Source organism: Camelus dromedarius, chromosome 19 (assembly GCF_036321535.1).
Source record: "Camelus dromedarius isolate mCamDro1 chromosome 19, mCamDro1.pat, whole genome shotgun sequence".
Lineage (NCBI taxonomy): Eukaryota > Metazoa > Chordata > Mammalia > Artiodactyla > Camelidae > Camelus > Camelus dromedarius.
In genome coordinates, this window is record NC_087454.1 from 2145503 (window position 1) to 2167465 (window position 21963).

The window sequence follows — 21963 nt, forward strand, 5'->3', positions numbered from 1 at the left end:
TCAGCCACGGGACAGCCTCTCTGAAGGCCGGCTGCACGACCCTGAACACGGCTGGGTGGCAGAGGGAGACGGGGAATCCACAGGCCCCCGTGTGCTTCACGGCTGGGCCACAGAGGAGGCTTCCCCTGGGCCAACAAGGGACACGGAGGAAAGGGAAAACCCTACGTCAAAAGAACCAGCTGTCTGTTTACTTTCCAGTTCAGACAGATCATCCCCTCGGGTGGCCACGACGCATTTCCTACATAACACAGAGTGCTCAGGCCGCCCCGAGGGGCAGGGTGGGGCATCCACCCCGCCTGGCAGAGAAGACAAACAGCCACGCCTTTAGACAGGAACTCCCACGTCAGTAAAAGTAGAAGCATGTGTTTTATTTAATTAAAATAGATTAAAAACAGACTGTGTAGAAGAATTAGGACTCAATAATTTACTATTATTTACATGAGCCAGTTCTGGTCATTAATAGACTCTGTGAGGAGACACACACACAGAAAGCAGGCCTCCCCAAGGGTGAAGGGAGACCCGCTGGGGACACTCAGCGACCGGACCCCCCTGCTCTCAGGTTAACGCGTCACTCATGTCCCTGAGAGCCTGGTAATCGGCAGGAGGGGGCACCTCGGCCGCCGTGCCGCAGCGCTGTGACCCCGCACAGGAGGGCCGAGGAGACGCCGGCGGGAGCTCCCTCATCCTGGGAGAACCGTCCACACTCGGTGCCCGTCACCCGGGCCCCGGCCAGTGGCTCCCCGGGCCCATGGCCAACTCCCCGGCTCAGGACCAGCCTTCCACCAGCAACCCCTTGGCTGACACAGCCCAGTGTCCGGGGAGCAGGTGAAAAGCAGAAATGACAGCCGCACATTCTAGTTCCCGGGGAAGCTGGGGAGACAGTACACACACCATTGTGCCGTCCCCAACTTGGTGACAATTCAGAATCTCACACGAAATGCTTTGTGCGCTTATCAAGTGAGGGACCTGGGTTACCCACCAGGAGGAGGCGTGGGTGTCCAGCCCCGGCCCCGGGACGTCCCGTGGGGACCTGGGGCTCCTCCACATGGGGAAGCAGCAGGTCCCAGGGATGCCGTGCAGACGGGGAGACCTCTAGAAGCAGCAGGGGCGCCAGGCCCCCGTGACCTGACTCCCGGTTGTTGGAGATATGGGGTCCCCACTCACAGGACACCTGGCTCCAAGGGTGCGGGCAGTGGGGTGGCCGTCCCCGGCACAGCGATGGCAGCAGGGCCGTGGCCACGGTGGGGCAGGGGGGTGGAGAGACCCAAGGAGACTCAGTCCAGAATGTCCGTCTCAAAGGGCACCAGGTGGTAATAGGACAGGTTGGTGACATAAGCCGCCGGGTCGTCGCCGTCCTCCAGCTCTGGGGCAAACTCCGCACCGCTGTCAAACCTGAAACAGAGGCGACAGCACAGAGGTGAGGCCGGGCTGGCTCAGTGACTCGCCCCGACTCCAAAGACGTCCTGCTCCGGCTTCACCCCCTCAGAGACTGTTACTGCCCCTCGCTGAGCAGTGTTTGCCCAGGCCTTCGTCCACCTGGCCACTCCCTCATGGGGCGGTCACCTCTCTCTCCGACACAGCTGCTCTGTGTCAGGGTCTGGGACGCAGCAGTGGACCGGGCCCGGGAACCTGCCACGTGCTGGGCACGGACATCGGCAGCGATGGGAGGAGGGCCGTGTGGTCACGGCTCCTCATCCAACTGTGGCCCGGGCCACCTGCGCACGCCCCCTGGACCCGGGAGGCAGGTGGGGCCGGGCAGGCGCTGGGTGGGAGTGGAGGAGGCTGGCGGAGGGGCCCCTTCTAGAGGGAGCGTGTGCTCAGTGTGGGGGCGACATGGCGGAGGGGTGGGAAGAGCTCAGGGAGGGACCTGCACCCCCGGGAGAGGTCCCCTAAACACCTTCCCAACCTCGATTCCCCCTGAACGGAGACGTTCCCGCCTCCTGACCCGGACTCAGCCTCCTGAGCTGGAAAAAGATTCCAAATTGTCAAAGACGGCGAACAGAGCAGACGCGCACGAGGGCCTCCCCCAGGCGGGGAACGCACGCTGCCGGTGCTTCTCCCATCCCCCTCAGCTAAGGACCAGGCCAAACAAGGGGCGGGGGCTGCCCCGTCAACCTCCCACCCACGGAGCCGGCCCCGCGCTAGCTCAGGGGACCCGCGGGTCGTGAGCTTTCTTCACAGACCCTGCGAGCGCGCCCACGTGGGGAAGCCGGGGGAGGGGAGTAACGTCCCAAGCTCACACAGCTGGGAGAGCCGCAGGCACGGCCCCGACGGTCACCAAAGCCAAGTCGTGGCGCCCCTCAGGCTGCCGCCCGGAAGCATACCCAGGGGTCGGGCTCTCCTACAGCCCTCATCGGGGTCCCGAGGTCTGTCATCTGAGAAAGGATGGTGGGTGTCTTCTCTAATCCATGCATCCCACGACCAGGGCAGGCCTGTGAGCCACACAGAGGCCACCCGGGAGGCAACGCAAGGCCAACCTGCAGGGGATGCCCCCTCCAGGAGACCAGGCCCCAGAGAGGAGGCGGGTGGTCCCCAGACCCCTCAGGGCCCAGCACAGCACAGGCCTGAAGCTGGGCGGCAACTCAGTGTCCCCCATGCTCAGTCCAAGGAGCTCTGTCCCCACGGGTTTATGAATCAAGTCTCCCTGTCCTGTGGGAGGAGTGGGCACCTCGATAAGTCCCCAGTATTGGCCTCATCCATTGCCCTCCTGCGGAGCTCCGTGTGGGCGAGAGCCCCAGCCCCGGCACCGGCCGACCGGCTGGGGATCCGCGAACAAGACGCGAGTCAAAGCAGCGTACTCACAGGTGCTCCGCCGGGTCCACGGCCAGGTGCTGGTCCTTTCCGTTCGGGATACTGTGGTCAATAACGATCGTCTCCGTGTTCGCTAAACAGAATCCATTGGACCTCATGATTTCTGAAAATGAAAGCAAGAAGGGAGGTATTTGGAAGGGGGTCAGGTCTTGAAGTTTTGAAGTCTGGCGCTCATACAGACCTCCTTACTCCCCCCCCCCCACCTACTGTGCCCCCTTCTCCCCCACACCGAGAGGACGCTTGGCCGCACGGAGTCAGGGCTGAGCCTGTGCCAGCCAAGAGGTGCACCTCCCCCCGAGAAAGACGCTCGGGTTTTCCGAGCCCCCTCCCCGTTCACCCTCCCCGTGGCTTTAAAGCTGGAGGAAAAAGACTCTGGGTTTGAGGCCAGGCTCTGCCCAGGTAACCTGACCTCTCAAAGCTCCCTCCCCCCGTGTCTGAGACGAGGGGACCACTATCTACCGCCTGGGGCTGCCACCAGGGTCAAGGAGATCAGTGTGCCTTTGCAACCAAATGGGCAACTTCACCTTTTACTTTATACAATTTTGTATTAAAGCTGCCTTTTTATGAACAAGTTGAGGTAATTTTTGTTGTTTTTATATATATAACTTTTTTATTGAAGCACAGTCAGTTTACAATGTTGCATCAATTTCTGGTGTACAGCATAATACTCCAGTCATACGTATACACACATATATTCATTTTCATTCTCTTTTTCACCATAAGTTACTAAGAGATATTGATATGGTTCCCTGTGCTGTACAGTATGAACTTGTTCATCTATTTTATGTGTAGTAGTTAGCATCTGCAAACATCCAACTCCCAATTTATTCCTTCCCACCCCCTTCCCCCAGTGGTAACCATAAGTTTGTTTGCCATGTCTGCGAGTCTGTTTCTGTTTTGTAAATAAGTTTGTTTGTCTTTTTTTTTTTAGATTCCACACATGAGTGATATCATATGGTATTCTTCTTTCTCTTTCTGGCTTACTTCGCTTAGAATGACATTCTCCAGGTCCATCCATGTTGCTGCAAATGGCATTATTTTATCCTTTTTATGGCTGAGTAGTATTCCATTGTATAAATATACCACAGCTTCTTTATCCAGTCATCTGTTGATGGACATTTAGGTTGTTTCCATGTCTTGGCTACTGTAAATAGTGCTGCTATGAACTTTGGGGTGCATGTATCTTTTTGAATTAAGGTTCCCTCTGGATATATGCCCAAGGGTGGGACTGCTGGGTCATATGGTAAGTCTATTTTTAGTCTTTTGAGGAATCTCCATACTGTTTTCCATAATGGCTGCACCAGACTAAGATGTTTATTTTTCATCTTTCTAGGTATTTGGGTCTCAGTTGAGTTTCCCTCCATGTGAAAAGAATTAGGGAAACTACACACAAAAAAAGAAAGAAGAGTGGATTTCTTCCCCTTCCCCCAACCCAGGATGAAATGACCATTCATCAGATTTGCCAAGTACATGCTCAGATCTCCACTTTACTTTCTGGAGAGGCGACAACTCAGGTTGGCTGGCCTTTTGTGGTCAGCCAGTCTCGGCGAGACACCAGCACCTGTCTCTTCCCCACCCTCCCATCCCTGGCTGAGCACCCCTAAAGCCCAGTGGCCTTGGGGGACCTGTAAGTCGCAAGGAGACCATGAAAAGTCTGGTGAGTCTTTCATGGACGGGGCCTCCGTCTGCCCGGTGTCCTTGTGCTCGGGAATCTGCAGTGACGCGCCTTCCCCATGGAGCCCCAGATCGGGGTGTGGCATCATCAGCCTTATTCCTGGGGTGTCCTCTGCTCTCTCGGGTAAGGACATTTCTCCCAAGTCAGGTTACTATCTTCCTCTTGGCACTTAAGCAATATCTTGGTGGGGATGTGTTGAGACTGTGCAAATCCTGTTTCTCCTTAAACTTCGGCCCACTGATCTCGGTGACCACCAGTGATCTTTTCTGCAACGATGCCCACTGTCCACCTGGTGGTGATTTTCTTTTCTTTTCTTTTTTTAACCTAAAGCTTTGTTTCCACCTGCCCCACATGCTACCGCTCCTGAGTTCATGGATCCGTCTCTTCCCTTTCCCGCAGACAGTGCAGCTGCCTCCCTCTCCAAGTCCCTCTCCTGTCCGACTCCCAGCGTCCTCCAGCAACAGAACAGAGCCCGGAGCCATGCCTTTTCATTAACCGGCGGACAAGACTCTCCCCATGTGGTGAAAATTAAGGTTGAGACTGTACAGATGCCTGGTTAGTGAAAAATGAATTTATAACTCATTTCCAGGCTTCCCAGACCTGAATAATCTGATTTTTGTGGCCAATATCAATTCATCCAAGCAGCCAGGCCAAGGCTGAGGTGGATGCTGCCTTTTAAGGGACACAGACACAGCCATGGTGCAGAAGATGTAAGTCTTCTTAGCCTCCATGATGAGCTTTCAGATGAACATGCAGTGAAGGATGTTCAAGGCATCAGCACAGAGGCCACGCGCCTCCCAGAACCCCGGCCCCGGGAGGTGGCTGGTTCTCACACCGCGAGCGTCTGGCGCCATCTAGTGGAGCCCCGCCCCTAGACACTGTGACTCCCCCTCTGCAGTGTCCCTGGGTAGGGGAGCACGATGCCCCCAGAACCGAGGCTCCTGGCTTGCCCAGGGAGGCCAAGCCCCCGCCTTCCTAGCCCTGCACCCCAGGCCTCCTGAGCTCATGGACAGTAGGGAACCAAACCCTCTGTCCTCAGTCCTCGCCATGACCCAAGTATGTACTTAAAATCTCGACGTGGGACCCTAACGTTCTCCCCGTAAAATTCCATCTCCATCCTTTCAGCACTTTAGGATAAACCTGGGTCGTGCATTTACCCAAATCACCGATAAAAACGGCACCAAGACAGAGGGCTGGGATCTCCCTCCCGAGTTACCCAGACAGCATCAGCCTGTTCCCCACACACCCCGGGGCTTTCGGGGTCACCCGAAGCAGTGGGCCAGTGCCTGCCGCCAGCACCAGGCACTGGGAGGATTCTTCCACTCTCCCATTTGCTCAAAACAGGAAGAAATAAAGCAAAAGAGGCGCGGTGTTGGGACCGCCCACTCAGGACCGACGGGCTGCCCGGGCTCCGGGCCGCAGACGCCCACCCCGGATGGACGGCGGCCGTTTGCAGGCTCCTTAGAGAAGGTTCTGCACTCGCGGACGGGCCCCCAGCTCTCCCGCGGGGGCTCCCTGCGAAGTGCCCCTCAGCCGCCTCCGCCTCGAGCAGCGCGAAGACGAAGCCCAGCGTCCTGACGACGCGTGCGGCCCAGGTCCTGGGGAGCCAGGCCTCTCCTCCGCGCCCGGACCCGCAGGCAGCGGCCAGAAGGGGAGACCCGACAGCGCGGACGAGGCCCCCGCACCCCAGGGCTCCGGCCGGACGGCGCGGCCCGCGGCTCACCGCCTCGCGCCCCATCGATGCTTCCGTCGCGGCTGTTTGAGGGTGGCCCAATTTACACGCCAAACAACTCGCTTTGGAAGCAGGCAGAGCAGAAAGCGCAGGTCAGTGGGTAGGAACGCCGGCTGGTGAAAATCCGGACACGGCCCCTCCCCGGCTACTGCCACCCCTGCTGGCTCGTCTCTCTGGGTCCCCAGGGGGCGAGGTGGGCCCGCGCGGGGACAGAGGGCAGCCCGGCGCCCGGAAGAGCAGCCGTCCGCGGGGCACCGCCCGCCTCCCGCAGCCGCTTACCCGAAATCTTCACCGGGCTCTGGAAGCTGGGCTGAATTTTATGGACGTTGTCGTTCTTTAACACCTGATCCAGGGGAGACCTTTCGAAGAAGGTGAGCACGACTTCGGACCTGGAATACTGAGAAGAGACACGTTCGTTCCTAAAAACTCTCCTCCCGCCAGGTGGCTCCGACGGCCTGACTGACCCCACCGTCGGGCCTGCGTCCCCCACCCGCGCCAGGCGCGCACGTGGCTCGGAGGCAGGGCCCAGGCACAGGCAGGCCGGGGCCGGTGCGGACAACGGCTACCTCTTCCGAGGGCCGGGTCTGTGCGGGGCTTTCGCACGCGTCTCCCTCCACCTCACAATGAGCTGGGAGCCCCACCTCCGCTTCTTCCCCGGAGAAAACGCGGGGCACTAGGGCCCGGGAGCCCTTCCTCCCCGCATCGCAGCCCACCCGCAGGCGGCCGGGCACCCACCTTCCGCGGCATACTGATGACGGCCTTGAGCAGCTTCTCCACCTCGTTGAGCCTGGTCTCTATGTCGTGGGCTTCCTTTATGGCGACCAGTCCTAGGATGGAGATGCAAGCGGCTCAGGCAGGAATACAGACCAGGAGGTGTGCTCCCAAATGAAACACAGAACCACCGGCAACCTCGGCAGGGCTGCCACCCCGGGGTCCTGCTCCGTAGATGTCTGGGAAGATTTACCCGCCTCGTGAGGGGCAGCCCTGCCCTGAAAGCCCCGCTCCAACCCTTGATCTAAGTTTCAATGACTCGACAAGTGATTAGCGTGTGTACTGGAGCGGCCGCCGACCACAGAAAGCCACAGATGGACCATCGAAAGCTCCCCCCCGGGGCGGAGCAGTCTGGCCAGCTCCGTCATCACCCTGGACAGGGCTGCCGCTTGGCCCCCAGCAGCGTGGTGGCTGCAGGCCTGGGACCCAGCTGCCCCCCAGGACACAGTGGAAGGTCGCTCTGCTGACCACGGCAGCAATGGCCACGCGGTCAGTGCAAACAAAGCCCATGTTTTTTTAAACTTTTTTTTGAGTGAAGGTAGATTTATTCAGAGAGACACATGCTCCAGAGTGCAGGCTGTTTCAGAAGCAAGAGAAAGGCCACAAGGTGTGGGAACTGGGTGCTCAGTTTGAAGTAAAAGTAGTTACACACTGCACGGCGTGCAGGCGTCTCACTCAGAAGGGAGAGCGGCCCGAAGTCCATATTTAGACAAGCTGTTTACACGCTGGGTTTGGGATGAAAAAACCCCCAGCTCTTTTCCCAGAGAAAACCAACGTGGCATGACTCACAGCACCTTCCAGAAGCCCAAACATCACCCTCCTCACAGCTTCTGGAAGTCCTGACTGGCTGCTAGAAATGGCAGTGTTTTGTCTTTAAATCACGAGAGCTGGCGGCACGGAGACTGGGGTGCATTCCTGTCTCCGCACGAGCGGTGTGGCACGGATACATCAGCCTCCCCCGGATGGAGCACCTCAGCCGCCAAGCGCATTTCACGTGGCCCAAGATGAGGTCTCTGTGAGCTCCGACCAGACCACGGAGGCTGAGAGCCGGAACTATTTTCAGTCACTAATGCTCAGTTTTCAGAAGTTCTGGTTTGGTTTGGTTTCATACGAAAGAGGCTTTTTTCATTTTGCAGGCAACTCACTAACTCTATCTAGTGGTAAAAATTGACTTCCTGGACTATGCGGTTGAAATTAAGAGGCCCCAGAACAGAACGCTGGGTCCGTGGAAACCAGCGTGCCCCAGACCCGGGGCGGGGGGTGTTTCTGGAATCCTGGGCTGCAGCTGGGGGTCCCCTCACAAAGTGGGGCACGTTGAGTCAAAGCCCAGAATCATTCCCTCGCTTCCTGGAGTGCAGGCCGGGCACCCCTTCACCTGCCCACCCGGCGTCCCCACTGTCTGCCTGCCCAGCTTCCCCAGCCACACGGGCCCAGGCAGTCATCCTGAAGACCACGGGCCTCGTCCACACAGCCCTGCTCCTGCCCCACCAGGACACCCCAGTGTCACCCAGAGAAAGGGGCCGGACCACCTTGTCCCCTTCTCACCCACCCCACAGGCTGGGGGCAGCCAGGAGAAGGAAGAAGGGACAGCCAGGGTCAGTCTCGGGACGCCACCTGCCCAGCCCTGAGCTCCCTGCTTAGAATTCCAGACGCGCGCGCGCGCGCGCACACACACACACACACACACACACACACACACACACACACACAGCTCCGAGATCTCCTGTTTGCTACGGACAAGTCTACAGACGGAAAGAGAGACAGTGCAAAAATCCTCTGAAAAGCTGTTTTTAGAGAGAAGACAATCATGTGAATCATCCCCACACAGTGCTTCCTCATTCTAAATCAGAACTACTGCTGTGATTCAGCATTTATTACACTAAATGGACCGAGTTTATGACACAGCAGTTGTGCTTTTGCATCTTGCAGGTGCGATAAACAGGAAGGTTGGCCTTCCGTCCAGTCAGTGCATACGACACGTTCGCACGCGTTTTATAGGGCGTAAAGCAGGTCTGGCCCGTGGTTGGGTTGACAGCCGCCAAGGGCACCATTTGGTCAGGTACACGCACCCTGCTGTACGTTGCTTTTCTTTCAGGGCGGCCAGAATTAGCAAGTAAACACAGGACACTTAAGTGAATGTGAATTTCAGATAAACAATGAACAATGCACTGGTACGGAGAGACAAACTGAAAGCTTTTTCAGTGTTTATCTGAAATTCAAACCTACTTGGTGTCCTGTACTTCATCTGTCTTCTTGGTGACCTGCTTTCCAGAAGGAGGCAGAGAAAGGAAAGAAGTGTGTGGCCAGGCCTCCGGAAGCACATCAGTGTTTAGGCTCCGTGTACAGACCCTCGGGGGCCAGCCTGCTTCGCCAGCTCTGCGCCCTGCGACTCCCCACACTCTGACCCCAACCCCGGGGGAAGGGTCCAAACATGGGATCCAGTCCCACTGGCCTCCTCCACCTCCAGCTCGTGTGTGAAAATCACCCATCGCTTCAAGGGCTGGTGCAGGACACACCTTCCAGTCTGTGAAGCTCCCCGCCCCCACCGCCCCCACCAGACCCTGGGCTTGGTCTGCTCTTGGTTCCCCGAGACCTCCATCTACCCCTCCTACTCCACACTGGAACTGCTCCCTCACCTGTGTCCCCAAGTCTACCTGCGAACCTGAGGGCAGGAGGTGCCCATGGTCCCAGCCACCAACACAGGCCCGACACTGACACACGCCAGGGAGCCAGTGGTCGCCAGCTGTGCGTTGACAGAGTCAAGCTGCACAAGAGAGCAAGGTCAGGTACGAGTTACCTTCCTGTGTCATCAGCCCGCATCTCATGCTTCTGGGCATCACCCCAGCCAGACCCCAGCCAGCGGGCTCAAGGTCCCAGGCCTCACAGGCGAGCTGCCCGAGACCGCGGTGGCATCAAATCCACTGAGACACCGGCCATCCTAGTTTGGCTCCATCTGTGGACGCAGCACACCTTTCTGCTGCCCTTTACCTGTCTTTCTGTTTCTGAGTGGTCCTTGGAAATGGAAACAGACTTCAGAACAAAAGGGACTGAAGACACACCAGTGGGGGAAAGGAGGATGCTGGAATCCCTCCAGCCTGAACGGAGGTGACAGGTGGCCGTTTTTTAAGGTCTGGCTTTGCATGGGGTACATTTCCATCATTTATGTCCCCATCGCAGCTGCTGGGTGACAACCAAGGGGCGACAGGGATCAGCCTTCCTGAAGCAGGTCCTCCTTTCTCCGAGGAAACCCGTCTCCAGGAACAATGACAAGGTCTTCCCCAGGGGCTGCGGCCAATTAAAGGTGGAGACTCATGGAGCTTCAGCTGGGATGACTGACACCTGCCTCCGGGCGGCGGGCGGCGCTGACCCCAGCACGAGCACAGGGGTGAGGTTGGCACGTACCACAGGGCGGAGGCAGCCGCGCCCCAGGAGGGCCCCTCTCACACCCCAAATCAGTGCAGGAAGGGGACACCACTGGCCACGTTGCTCCCAACAGCCTGGCCTTCTTCAAAGTCTGCATTTCCTCCTCTCCTGGGCCTGGAAATCACCTCCGCCCCCACCATTGTTTTACAAGTGCTTCCCATCACACAGCAGGTGTATTAAATGTGGATGGAAAACATTAAAACAAACAAACCCAGAACTGGCCTCTGGGGCCATAGTGCAGAAATGAAGTAAATCTTCCTTTTAAAATTTCTCACTGTCTCAGAACTCACTGGGGCCCTTCCCACCACGTTTCTCGAGTTCAAACTGACAGGAGCTGAGCACCTGCTGGCACACCCGGAATGAGGGTCGATCCCCACAGTGACAGTGACGCAGCACCACGTGAGGTGGGTGCAGAACCCGGGGCCCGGGACAGACGGCGTGCTGCTGCCCCCCCTCAGGACGTGAAGTCGGGATGCTCCTGTTCTCGCTGCCGGGTTTAACTTTGTGACCCAAGGGCTTTGGCTGTAACTTACTGCTAGAGCTTTTCCAAATGTCACCTGTGTACAGTATCTATCTTAAACTTTATTTTTAAAAATGTGCTTAAGGACAATAATTTAGGATTATCAAAAGCTTTTGTATTCCAGATACTGCTGATGGAACGGAAACTCCGCGGGGATCTTGTCTGAGACTGTCATTTAAAAACTGCAGGCGGGTACAACCATTGTGAATTCGCATAGTGGGACAGGAAACCTCACACCCTTCTGGGTTATGAGGCTGTCGTTCCAGAGCCGGCCAGCAGGGGGCGCCGGCAGCCCGTGGAAGCCGCGGGCTCAGCCCAGTGAGGACCACAGGAGGGGACATCGACTACCTGCCGCGCGTCCAGGTTCTCCTCTCAGGCGGCTGACTCAGAAGACCTCACAGCCCCGGGAACTTTCTAATTTCTGATAAAGCATAATCACTAATCTGTTTTTAAGATTTCACTCGACACAACTTATGATGTCACAAATTTATGCAGGTACAGCCCAAAAGAGTCAAATATTTGAAACCAAATGATTGATAACACGGCTGTACAGAAATTGCAGTGTGTCAATTTTACACACCTTTGGGGTTAAAATTCAGCCTCGAGCAGTCAGGGCGTCCTTTCTGTCCAAACAAGTGTAGCCTTGAAAATTGGCTTCTGTCGGTTCCAGGGTTAACATCTTTCTGGCAACACAGACGCCTGACTCATTCTCGGGACCCAGACTGAACACGCTGCTATCAGCACAAAGGTCCATCCACGAGAGCAAACACAGACCAGTGTCCTCACCCCAGACGCCTGTGTCCCTCGTCCCTCTTCCGGGAGTGGAGGCTCCGGGCTGAGCACCTCTGCTAACTGTCCCCGCTTCCTCCCACATGGACTCAGGTCTGAATATAACTCAGCACCTTCTGCTGCTAAAATTCTGGAAGTGAAGACAGATGCTTCTCAGGTCAACCGGGAAGGAGCGTCCGTTACCCAAAGAACATCGGTCTCTTAAGCGGAGACTCCCACAGCAGAGCCCCAGGGATCTTTTCTGTAACGTGAACTTTCAAACTGAGCAGATAAGAAATCACATCTCAGAAGCCTGTGCACACACTGTCCAGGGGAGCAGATGGCTGGGGTGAGGTCAGGGTCACAGGGTCACCTTGCCTGCACAAGAGACATCTACATTCCTTCAAGGCTGAGCAGCAGACAAAGTTTGGAAACGAAATACTTCCAGTTTTCCAGGAAAAACTTTCAATGATTACTTCCTAAGTGCCTGTCTTCTAATAGGTGGTCGCCACTTGGGAAGTGGGGCCTCACTGATCAGCCGGAGAGCCTCAGCGAGGTGGTCATTCACTTAAGCATCCCTGCGGCAGGCCCACCTCCCTGGGAGCCCGGGAGGCCCTGTGAGACCACAGGCTCCCCTGTGGGTGGCCCACTCCTTGACCCCGCTCCCGCCCAAGGCTCGCAGCCCCTCCCTCCACCGAGGACCCAGGAAGGGGCAGAGAGGGGACTTCCCTCCCCGTCCTCTTCCCACACCTGTGAGACGCCCCTCCCTGATCCCCCCTTCCCTGGACGGCTTCCTCACTCTCCCACCGCCAGCAGAGTCCCCTTACCGAACTCCAGCCTTGACGTGTCTGAGGAGCCACTCAGCCTCCTCTGCCTTAAAACGTGGAAGGAATTCAGGGAATGAGCACACCAGCCGCTCCAGGCTCTCAAAACAGGAAGCACTTGATCCTGAAGCACTGCCTGCCTTCGGCTGTACCAGGTGCCCATCAGGGGACGGGGGCGGAGCAGGACTTACAAACACCTGGGGGCAATGGGAGCCAGGGCTCCCCACAGGCTGTGCCCCCATGGCGGTTCTCTTCCTCATGGGCAGGCGCGCGCGCGGGCACACACACACACGACCCAGGGAGTCCATGGTGGCTGCTCCCGGTGACACCACCTCCCAGCCCAACCTGCACAAGCACCACATCCTAACTTCAGGACCAGCAAAGCCACAGGCCTGGTGGGTAGGGGTCCTACAGAGGTTTCAGGGTGACCCCACCTCTGGGCGCTGGGGGCCAAGATGGGAGGAGGCAGGCCGCGTCTGCACCCCTGTCGGGAGGACTCTGGGCGAGGGGACACTGCATGTTCCAGAGCCAAGGGCAGAGTCACGCGGTCCTCACTGTTCAGTGCTCACAATGGCCCTGCCCCACCATCAGTCACACAGTGGGGACTTGTGCTGACTGACCTGCCTGAAGTCACATGGAGGGAGCAGGTGACAATGCCAGAACCTATCCTCGCCTGCCTGCTTCCAAACTCAGCACTTCCAACTGCTTAGCCTGACGCCTTCTGACTGTGACCTTGTGCCCCCAGGAGGGTCACCCTGACCTTGACCTCGTGTCCCTAGGGGTGTCACCCAATCTTGCAGGACCTCGACTTCCTCATGTGGGAATTGGGGGGCTCTGATGGGGTGAAGAGACACTGCAGTCAGAGCTGTAGCCCCCTGTCCGCCCCCCACCCTCTGTCCAGTTGCTGTGCCCCATGTTCCCAGTGAGCCTACGTTGCAAAGGACGACGAGATGTCTGTTTTCAAGATAACGTGATGCACGACGTGCAAGTTAAGTCAGCGGAAGAGCAGAGCAGTCTCGTCCACCGGCAGCACTGAGCCGGAGGACCGTGTCACAGGACGTGGTCTGTGCTCCCACGTGACACTCCCAAGCAGAGAACCACGTCTGTGCTGGCACTGTTCAGGGCAAGCCAGCCTCCTAGAAATGAAAGGTGCCCGGCCCCCCTCACCCCAGCCTCCTCCCTGCCCCCACCATGGGGGGATTCTGACCAAGGGCCCTGGGGCGTCTCAGGGTTCAGGGCTCACGGAGCTTTTTGATGAGCCAAGCAGGACAGTGTAACCCAACCCAGAAACAGTTCAGGAAACTTAGACCGAGGGGCTCTGGTGGGGGTCACTGCAGAGCCTGGCAGCCCTGGACAGCACACATGCCTGACGCCCTCCGCGTGCGCGGTCAGGGTGTCCCATCCGTTCATGAAAATAATAAACCTGCCTGGAAACGAGGCGGCATCTTCTTTTCTATTCCTGTAACGTATTTTACTTAGAAAACAATTTCTCTGGGCCTGAGAAAGGAGAAGGACTCCCAGAGTCTGCCTGTACAACAAGCTCAGGCACTGCCGGGGGCGGTGCCAGCTCGCCCCCAGGCAGAGAACCGAGGGCGAGAGCAGAGATGAATGTCGCCCCTCCTCTGGCCCCAGGCCTCCATCTCCTCTCCTCCAGGGGTGCTGGGAGGGCCTTGCAGGAGGCACCCCCCCACCCCGATCAGGACTCCAGCTGAGAAAAGAGCTCCCACTGCCAGCAAGTCAGGCTGTTAGAAAGTCCCTTACACCCAACACGGAGCCTCTAACCACTCCCACAGCAGGCACCCCCCCCCCGCCACAGCCCCCCCACATACACACCTCATGCCCACTTCTGATTTTTCCGCCTTTGGAGATTTGAAAGCAGCTGTCACAGCCCTTTCAGTCTGGTTCCCTCCCTGGTGATCACCCTCTTCTGGGACCTTTCTTGAGCAGGTGGCCCCCTCCGTGGAGGCGCTCTAAGAGCTGACACCTCGCAGGCCCAGAGCAGACGCAGCACAGCGAGCACGCGCGCAGACGGACAGAGCCGGGGGGTGCACAGCGGGGCAGGTGGCGCACACTCACCTGCCTTCTGCTCCGGGGAACGCGGTGTCCTCGCCAGGCCCCCAGCAACTGAAGCCACACCCTCCTCCCTGCTGTCTTAAGCCCCCGCCAGAAGCCGTTGGGGGTGAAGTCAGAAACCACGCTACTGCTAACCCCGGTACCACACACGCCAGTCCTCACGCAAAAGTAGGCCTTAGGTACCATGTTACAGGGGAGGGGCCGTGGGGAGCCCGAGTCCCCGAGTCTGCCTGGACTCACCTGAGCGGGGTCACCTGACCGGGGGCGGGGGGCGGGGAGGGCAGGCGCTCCGCCAGCTCTCAGGGGCTCCTGTTTGTTTACGGCCCGACTTGTTCCAGAAAAGACGTAAGTCGTTGAATAAACTGCAGCTCCTTCCTATAAGCTATCCCGGTTTGGGTGTTCAACTGATACATTTTTAAAAGTGAGTAAATAACACACACACCCAAACAGCAAATCAAGGCAAATGGCTGCCAAGCTTGAAATAATACTAAGCGACGTCCAGAGGGGCTGTAAACGGTGGGGACCTGGGGCGCAGGGCCTGGAAGGCTGCCCGTCTCGCTCAGGGCCTGCAAGCTTGCTGGCTTTAGGAACCTTTCCAAGTGACGTGTCTGCCAGAGGATGTGTCATGAGAACAGCTAATTATCCACATAATTCACACGCTGGGGTGGAGGCTGTCACCAGGGGGAAGTGGAAATTATCTCAGGACCTCAGGCAGACCGCAGCAGAGGAGACCCCCAATAGATGACGGCCTTCAGGAAATGCCCCCAAAGGTGCCCCAGGTCTCTGCTTGGAGGAAGACTCTGGGAAGTGTCACCAGATTCTCAGAGCTGCAGGTGGTCAAACAGGTGGAGCGGTGAGGAGGGGGGACCCCAGTCCTGGGTCTCAACTTCAGCCTCTCCTCCTTCTCCTCTGGCCTCCCATCCGCAGGCCTCCAAAGGCCAGCCCCCGGACACGAGTAAGAAACGGGAAGCCACCACAGTTCTCTGAAAACTCCAGTCCCCGCGAGCCAGGAAAGTCACAAGGCCAGGGAGGAGGCGGCCACGGTTAATCAAACCCGAATGCGGACCCACCCTGGGCGGCCCCTCCGGAGGAGTGACAGAGGCCGCGTGGCACCTCGCACTCGGGCTGTCGGTCACCGGGGAGGGGAGGCGCGGCCCTGCCCGGGGAGGGCTCCGAGGGGGCTGCCAGACGCGCGGCCCGGGCTGGACGATGCCCTCAACGCTACCCAAACGCCGCCCCCTCCCCCGCGCCCCTCCTGCTGCGGCCGGGGCGGGGGTTGCGGTGGCCTGAGCCGCCCGACACAGGAGCTGGCCGGTGGCTGGCCTTGGGGACGGGGACCGTCAAGGCACCCGTCCTGCCGGCCTCCGCCGCTGGGGCTCCGGGCTTCGTGCGCCGTCAACTCCGTCCTCCCGCCACTGCCGCCTGGGCGCCCCCGCATCTGGGAGCGGGCAGAGGTCTGAGTGTCCCTGTCCAGTATCGGGAGGGGGAGCCACAATCCCCGCTTAATAGCAGCCCCTGCGCCCCCTCCCTGCCCCCAGCCCTGGAGCCCGCCCAGCCCCTGTCCCAGAGTCCCCTGAGCCCCCGGCCCCGATCCCCCCAGGCCCCCGAGACCGGGCCCGCGCCCACCTTGGCGCAGCGGCCCGCGCGCCAGCTCCGGCCGGTCCTCTGGGAAGGCGTCGCGGAGGCGCTGCCACAGGCGGCCCAGGTCGGCCAGGCTGCGATGCAGGTAGAGCACGCTGCGGTCCGACCACTCGGTGCGGATCTCGAAGAACTCCTCCTCGTCGCCGCGCCGGCTGACGATGAGCCTGCGGATGCCGTTCACCCAACAGCCACGCACGAACATGTTCACGAGCGACGTGCCCTCAAACACCGCCGAGGCCATGCCGCGGGCCGTGCATGCCCCCGCCGGCAGGGGGCGCGCCCGCCCGGGCCGGTTCCGCCCGGGGTCGGGGTCTGCAGGGAAGGGCTTCTCCCCGAGTCCGCCCGGCGCCAGGGACTGCTCCGGAGTCTGTCTGGAGCCGGGGTCTGTCCGGGGTCTGCCTGGAGCCGGGGTCCCCCTGGGGCCGGGGTCTTCCGGGAGCCTACCGGGGTTGGAGTCTATCTAGGGCCGGAGTGAGGTCTTTTCAGAGTCGGATTGGTCCGGGATCTGTCCAGAGCCGGTCGGGGGTCTGCCCGAGGTCAGTCCGGGGCTGGGACCCGTCTGAAGTCTATCCCGGGTCGGATCAGGGATAGACTATGGGATCCGCCAGGAGCCGGGGTCAGGCCCAGGTCCTTCCGCAATCTGTCCGGAGACGAGATGGTCGGGGGCCTGCCAGAGTCCGGGTGTGCCGGGGCCCGGGGCCGTGCGGAGAGCGTCTGTCGCGGTCCGCCCGGCCTCCGCGCGCTCCCCGGGATGGCGCGGCGACGAGCCGCGGGGGCGGCCGAGCGGCGGCTTATAAGGCACTTCCCATCGCGGGCGGCGCGGTCGCCGACGTCGAGGCCGCGGCCGCGTCCGCCTTCCCCGCCTCCGGGCGAGAGGACGCGCCGCGCGCGGAGGGGTGGCCTGGCAGCCTCGCCCCGCGCCGCGCCGCCTCCCGAGCCCGCGCTGCTGGGGCCGCGGGGACCCCGGCCTCGGGGCGGGGCGGAAACCCGAGCGCCGGCCCCGCCTCCGCGCCCCCGCCCCGCCCCGCCCGCCCGCCGCCTCCCACCGCTCTCGGCCCCGAGCCGCCGGCCGAGACGGGACCGGACTCGGAGGGGGGTGGGGGGGGGCCGGCCTGCGCTCGCCGGGTTCCCGGAGAGTCTTCTCTCTTTCTGTTTCTCCATCCTCAGGGACTCTCGGGCCTGGGGCTGCGCGCCCCACGCGGCCCGCGACGGGGTGGCAGCCGCACTACTGCGGGGCAGGGGGCGGGGGCGGGGCGCACCCGCTCCGGGGACCCGGTGCCGGGACCGTGTGCCAGGTTCCCGTCTGCGCGCCGCCCACCCATCCCCCGGGGCCGGGGCGGGCTGGGGGCCGAAGTCCGCCCTCCCCGCCCCGCGTCCCCCGCGCATTCCTTTCGTGCCACTGCCGGGCCACCGCCTGGACGCGGCTGGAGACAGACGGGGACTCGGCGGCACAGACGACGCGGCAGGCCCGCGCCAGCCAGCCACGGAGAAACCGGGATTCACAGCGGCCTGTTCCTTAGGCTGTTCCTAATTGGGAGGTAATTTCAAACGATAGTTCAAGAATCAAAAGTTAGTCCAAGAATTGGAAGTTGGTTCCACAGTGTCTGGAGTGACCTGACACGGGCGCTTTGCAGTTTTAGAAGGTCTCTGAAGCCCAGCTAGGGCCCAGAAGCAGAACGGGCCGAGAGCAGGCAGCCGGTCACTTGACTGAAGCCAGGCAGAGAGGAGTGTCCCCCCGCTACCCAGCCCCCAACACACACACACGTCCCTCACCACCTCCAGCCTCACTCAGGCTGCTCCAGTGACTTGCCATGTCACATCTTCAAACTTCATCACCCGAGTTCAGTACACCGGGAAGAGAAGGTATTTTCCACAACCTGGAGACCCCTCAAAGTGGTGGCAAACAGTAAGTGCTGGTGACTGATGGCCTGAGCACTTAGTGTGCAGGAGGGCCATGAGGGCGGAGGCTGGGGCAGCCGGCAGAGCTGAGTCCCACCGCCCCCGACAAGGCCCCATTCAGGCCTCCCCTCATCCTCCCTGGGCACGCGCCCCTCTCTCCCACTGCCTCTGGGCCGAGCGGCAACCCTGCAACTTTAAAGGCCAGAATTAAGATGCTTCTATGCGTCCTACAAAATCTTCCCTAGGAACAACCAGGGCTTCCTGTTGCCTGGAGACCTGACTTTGCGAGGCTGCCCTCCAGATGTGTGGGGCACTCTGGTCACTAAAGAGGAGGAAGCATTTCCTGTCAGCGATGTTTGCTTGTCTGAAGAGACCTGGAACCAGAGAGCAGAAATAGCAGCGGCCCAGTGTCACTGATCATTGCAGAAACGCACAGCGAGACACCACGGACTGCTGACTTTTAGTCCACTGAGTTGATACAGATTTTTTTTTTAATCTATTAAGAAAAATGATCCAAAATCTGGAAATAAGACCAAAAGGATAGTGATGCTTTCAACATATTGAAGCGTTGTTTAAAGCCTAAGGTTACGTGCTTTTCTAGGAGAACGCACCACTGTTTGATGTTGCTGTTCACTATTAATGGAAGGCCAAGACCCCATGAGGTTATGTATCAACTTGTAGAGAAGCAAATAAAATAATTTTTGTCCCAAAGAAAAGGTAACTTCAAAGGGTATAATGTATTGTCCTGTAGAACATTAACCATTTACACACCTGGCCTAGCAATCTTATTTTGATATAGCTTAAGGACTGTATAAACCCGTTTCCGCAAATGGTCTTTGAATCAGCTTCTTCATCTTACAGATTTCCTCATCCATTAATGAGGTGAATACACTCTTGGCACGTGGGCATGCCATATTTGTAGAAACATTTGAAAGTCACTTAACTTTTGAAAATTATACTTGGGCAAGTCTAACAAGAACAAGAATTTTAGCAAGGTTGTAGAGGTGCTTAACTTCACGCACTGATTTTGGGGGAATCCATTGGAAAAGGCCTTTGGAAGGCAGGGGTTGTTAAAACTGAAAATGTGCATCACTTCTGATCCAACACTTCCTCCTCTAGGAGTCAAGCCTAGAGAAACATTTCTACTCGGGCACTAACAGAAATGTACATTCACTGTTGCAGTGTTCACCACAGCGAGAAACTGAAAAGGACTTAAATGCCCATCAAAAGTGGAACGATTAAATTAGTAGCATGTATGTGATGGGATACTATACAGCCACAAAAAATGAACCAGTCCTAAAAATATGGATGGATCTCAGAAACATGTCAGTGGAAAAACTGGCAATGAAAATGACTGACGGGTACAGTGTCATGGATATATGATAAAACAGTGCTAAATCTGGAAAGATACTTGCCAACAGAAAGGTGCCTTTGGGGTAGTGAACAAAGTCTGGATGAGAGGATGTCAGCAGGGACTTTTGATTTGTCTGGAGTGTTCTTTATACATTTCTGAATTCAGTGACTGCACATGTTACTTGTGTAATTTTTTAAAGGGGTCTATAGGGCGCTGTGCATAGCTGGAATTAAATAGAGTGTACCCAGGGCTGGACTCTGGGCAGTGAGAATGAATCCTGTTGAGAATTTCTTTTTGGTGTTTTTCTGTTACTTAAATATTTTCTGATGATGATGATGATGATGATGATTAAAGAATCTCAGAAATAAGTACTAGGACTTCAGACCCCTGGTCCCGCCCAGCACTGAATCCCACCGAATGACCTCACACTGCTCACATGAATGCTCTTTGCCTTGATTTGCCTTTCCACGAGTCAGGAATTTAAAGCTGAAATGTAAAAAGCCCACGTCTGCGGTGAGGACAAAGAAAATGGTAGACAGCTGAAAGGGTGCTGTAACAGGTCTTAGAACCATGTTATGTAAACGTTAGGAACAGACGCAGAGCAGGTGGGTGGTTTCAGGTGGTAAATGGAGCTGATTCGCCTGTGGCTACACAATGGAAGAGAGGCGCCCGCTGGGTCACCTGCCGGCTTCCAGGCCCGGGTAGAGTTACGCAGGTGTGTCCGAGGGGCTGGGTGGCAGGCAGGAGCCTGGGAAACCAGACACTCTCATCTGATTCTTACAAGTCAAGACCGGGAGTAGAGGCTTCGTGAAATTCAAAGCCTGTTCTTCTGAGGGGATGTTTATTTTTCTGTTTAGTTTTCTTTCTGTGGTTGCTTTGTTTGGGCTTAGATCATTATTATTTAAGATCTATCGTTTCTCTCTAAGCCTCACAGTTAAGGAGAAAAAGCCAAAGTTGGTGTCACTCCAGGTCACCCTCTGGGTCCCACTCCATCTGCAAATGCCAACGTAGTAGGAGGGTGGGAGCCACAGCCAGGAAGCGAAACTGAGGCGGGGGCCCCAGGGTGGCCCTAAGCCCACAAGTTCCAGTTTGTAACCACCCCTACCCCTCCTCTACCTCCCCCACATGCAGAGTTAGAGCTTAAAGTCTTTTGCATGAGTGCCCGGCCTTGGGGTGAGTTTTGTAAACCAGTCACAGGAGCCCCACAGTCTGCTTTGGGTTTTGCCTCACCGGCTGCTCTGGACACGGTCAGGTGGCTGGGTGAGCACCCCGTAAACTCAGCCCTTCTCTGTTCCCCTCCAGACGAGCAGCCACAATGGGGCTGCTGTGGACGTTTTAGACACATAGATTGGTCTGACCCTCATGACAGCCCTCCGGGATGGGGCAGGCAGAATAACGGCCCCTGCAGGTGAGGAAACTGGGGCTCCAGGTGGGGCTGATGCGCCCCAAGCCCAGGTCTCCCTGCGGATCCCACCAGCCTCACCTGAACGCGGTCCCGGCATGCGGCTTCCTTTACCGGCTCAAAGCATCACCCACGCGGATGGTGGATGTCGGGCTCCCAGGCCCGGCGGGCCTCCCCACTTCGCCACCTCCCTGGGGCCCCGGATTCCCACATCCCAGTGGGCCTGGGAATCCCCTGGGAGCCTGTTAAAAAGCAGACCCTGGTTCGGTGGGCTGGGTGGGGAACTTGCACTTCTGACAAGTCCCCAGGAGGTCCCAGGGCTCATCTTCTGCAGGTCATTCTAGTAGCAAGGCTGACTCTCACCTCAACCAGACAAAGCGGGTCTGGGCGGTGTACCCTCTCCGAGTGTCTGCATCTGTCCGTAACTGTAACTAAGTGTTAATCAGGTTTTCCTGGCTGGAATGCCGCCTCCCTGAGGACAGGCTGTAACTGCCTCCTTTGTGCTTTTATCCCCGGCACCTAGCACCGTGCCTGGCTCACTAAACAGCTGTCAAACCAATGAAACGAGTGAAGGAAACGAACGGCTGAGCCCAGAGCCACCACTGTTCCTCCCACCAGAGCGATGCCGTCCCTCTGTGTCCATTTGGGAAGGTTCACAGTCTATCATCAACTCAGATTTTCCCGAAGACCCAAATCCCAGGCATCAAACCATCGTAAAAGGGGTCCATGGTGATTGTCTCTCAGGAAGGGGGTTACAGACTGTTACTTTCTTTTGTGCACTTTTCCTGTTTCCCAAGTTGACTGCAATAAGCGAGAGTCACTGCAGTAATTCAAAGGGAACTGAGGCTTCATGGCAGCGGGTTCCTCCTTGTACCACCTGTGCGGCCACCTCTCCTCTGTCACTGCAGGTGCTGAGCTGGCTGTGTCCCAGTGTCCCCGTTTCCTGACTACAAAGAAGGTGGGGCTACAGGTACCACTGAGACTGTTACTCCCAAGGAGTCTGAACCCCATTCCTTCATCTCTGCCTGTTCCTGCCAACCTGGACACTGTTTCACGATGCCCCTTTTCTG

The 21963-nt window shown here is 58.1% G+C and overlaps 1 protein-coding gene across 2 annotated transcripts; it reads right to left on the minus strand.

Moving 5' to 3' along the window:
• Positions 1–347: 347 nt before the first annotated feature.
• PXDC1 (PX domain containing 1) lies at positions 348–17136 on the minus strand. Of its 2 annotated transcripts, none has more exons than XM_031435268.2 (5): positions 16224–17136; positions 6954–7045; positions 6498–6615; positions 2803–2914; positions 348–1392 (listed from the first exon to the last, which is right to left on the minus strand). In XM_031435268.2, exons 1-5 carry the CDS (start codon positions 16477–16479, stop codon positions 1275–1277), a joined length of 696 nt encoding a protein of 231 aa, XP_031291128.1. In that variant the 5' UTR covers positions 16480–17136; the 3' UTR covers positions 348–1274. The 2 variants fall into 2 exon arrangements, with proteins under 2 accessions (XP_031291128.1, XP_064332215.1); XM_064476145.1 differs by lacking the exon at positions 16224–17136 and adding an exon at positions 12528–14316.
• Positions 17137–21963: the final 4827 nt, after the last annotated feature.

Coding starts and splice junctions, on each gene's coding strand:
- PXDC1 (XM_031435268.2), bottom strand. CDS start 16,479: ATGGCCTCGGCGGTGTTTGAGGGCACGTCGCTCGTGAACATGTTCGTG. Junction 7,046..16,223: donor GCGCGGGCCGCTGCGCCAAG/GTGGGCGCGGGC, acceptor TCTCCATCCTAG/GACTGGTCGCCATAAAGGAA. Junction 1,393..2,802: donor GTGGACCCGGCGGAGCACCT/GTGAGTACGCTG, acceptor CCTCTGTTTCAG/GTTTGACAGCGGTGCGGAGT.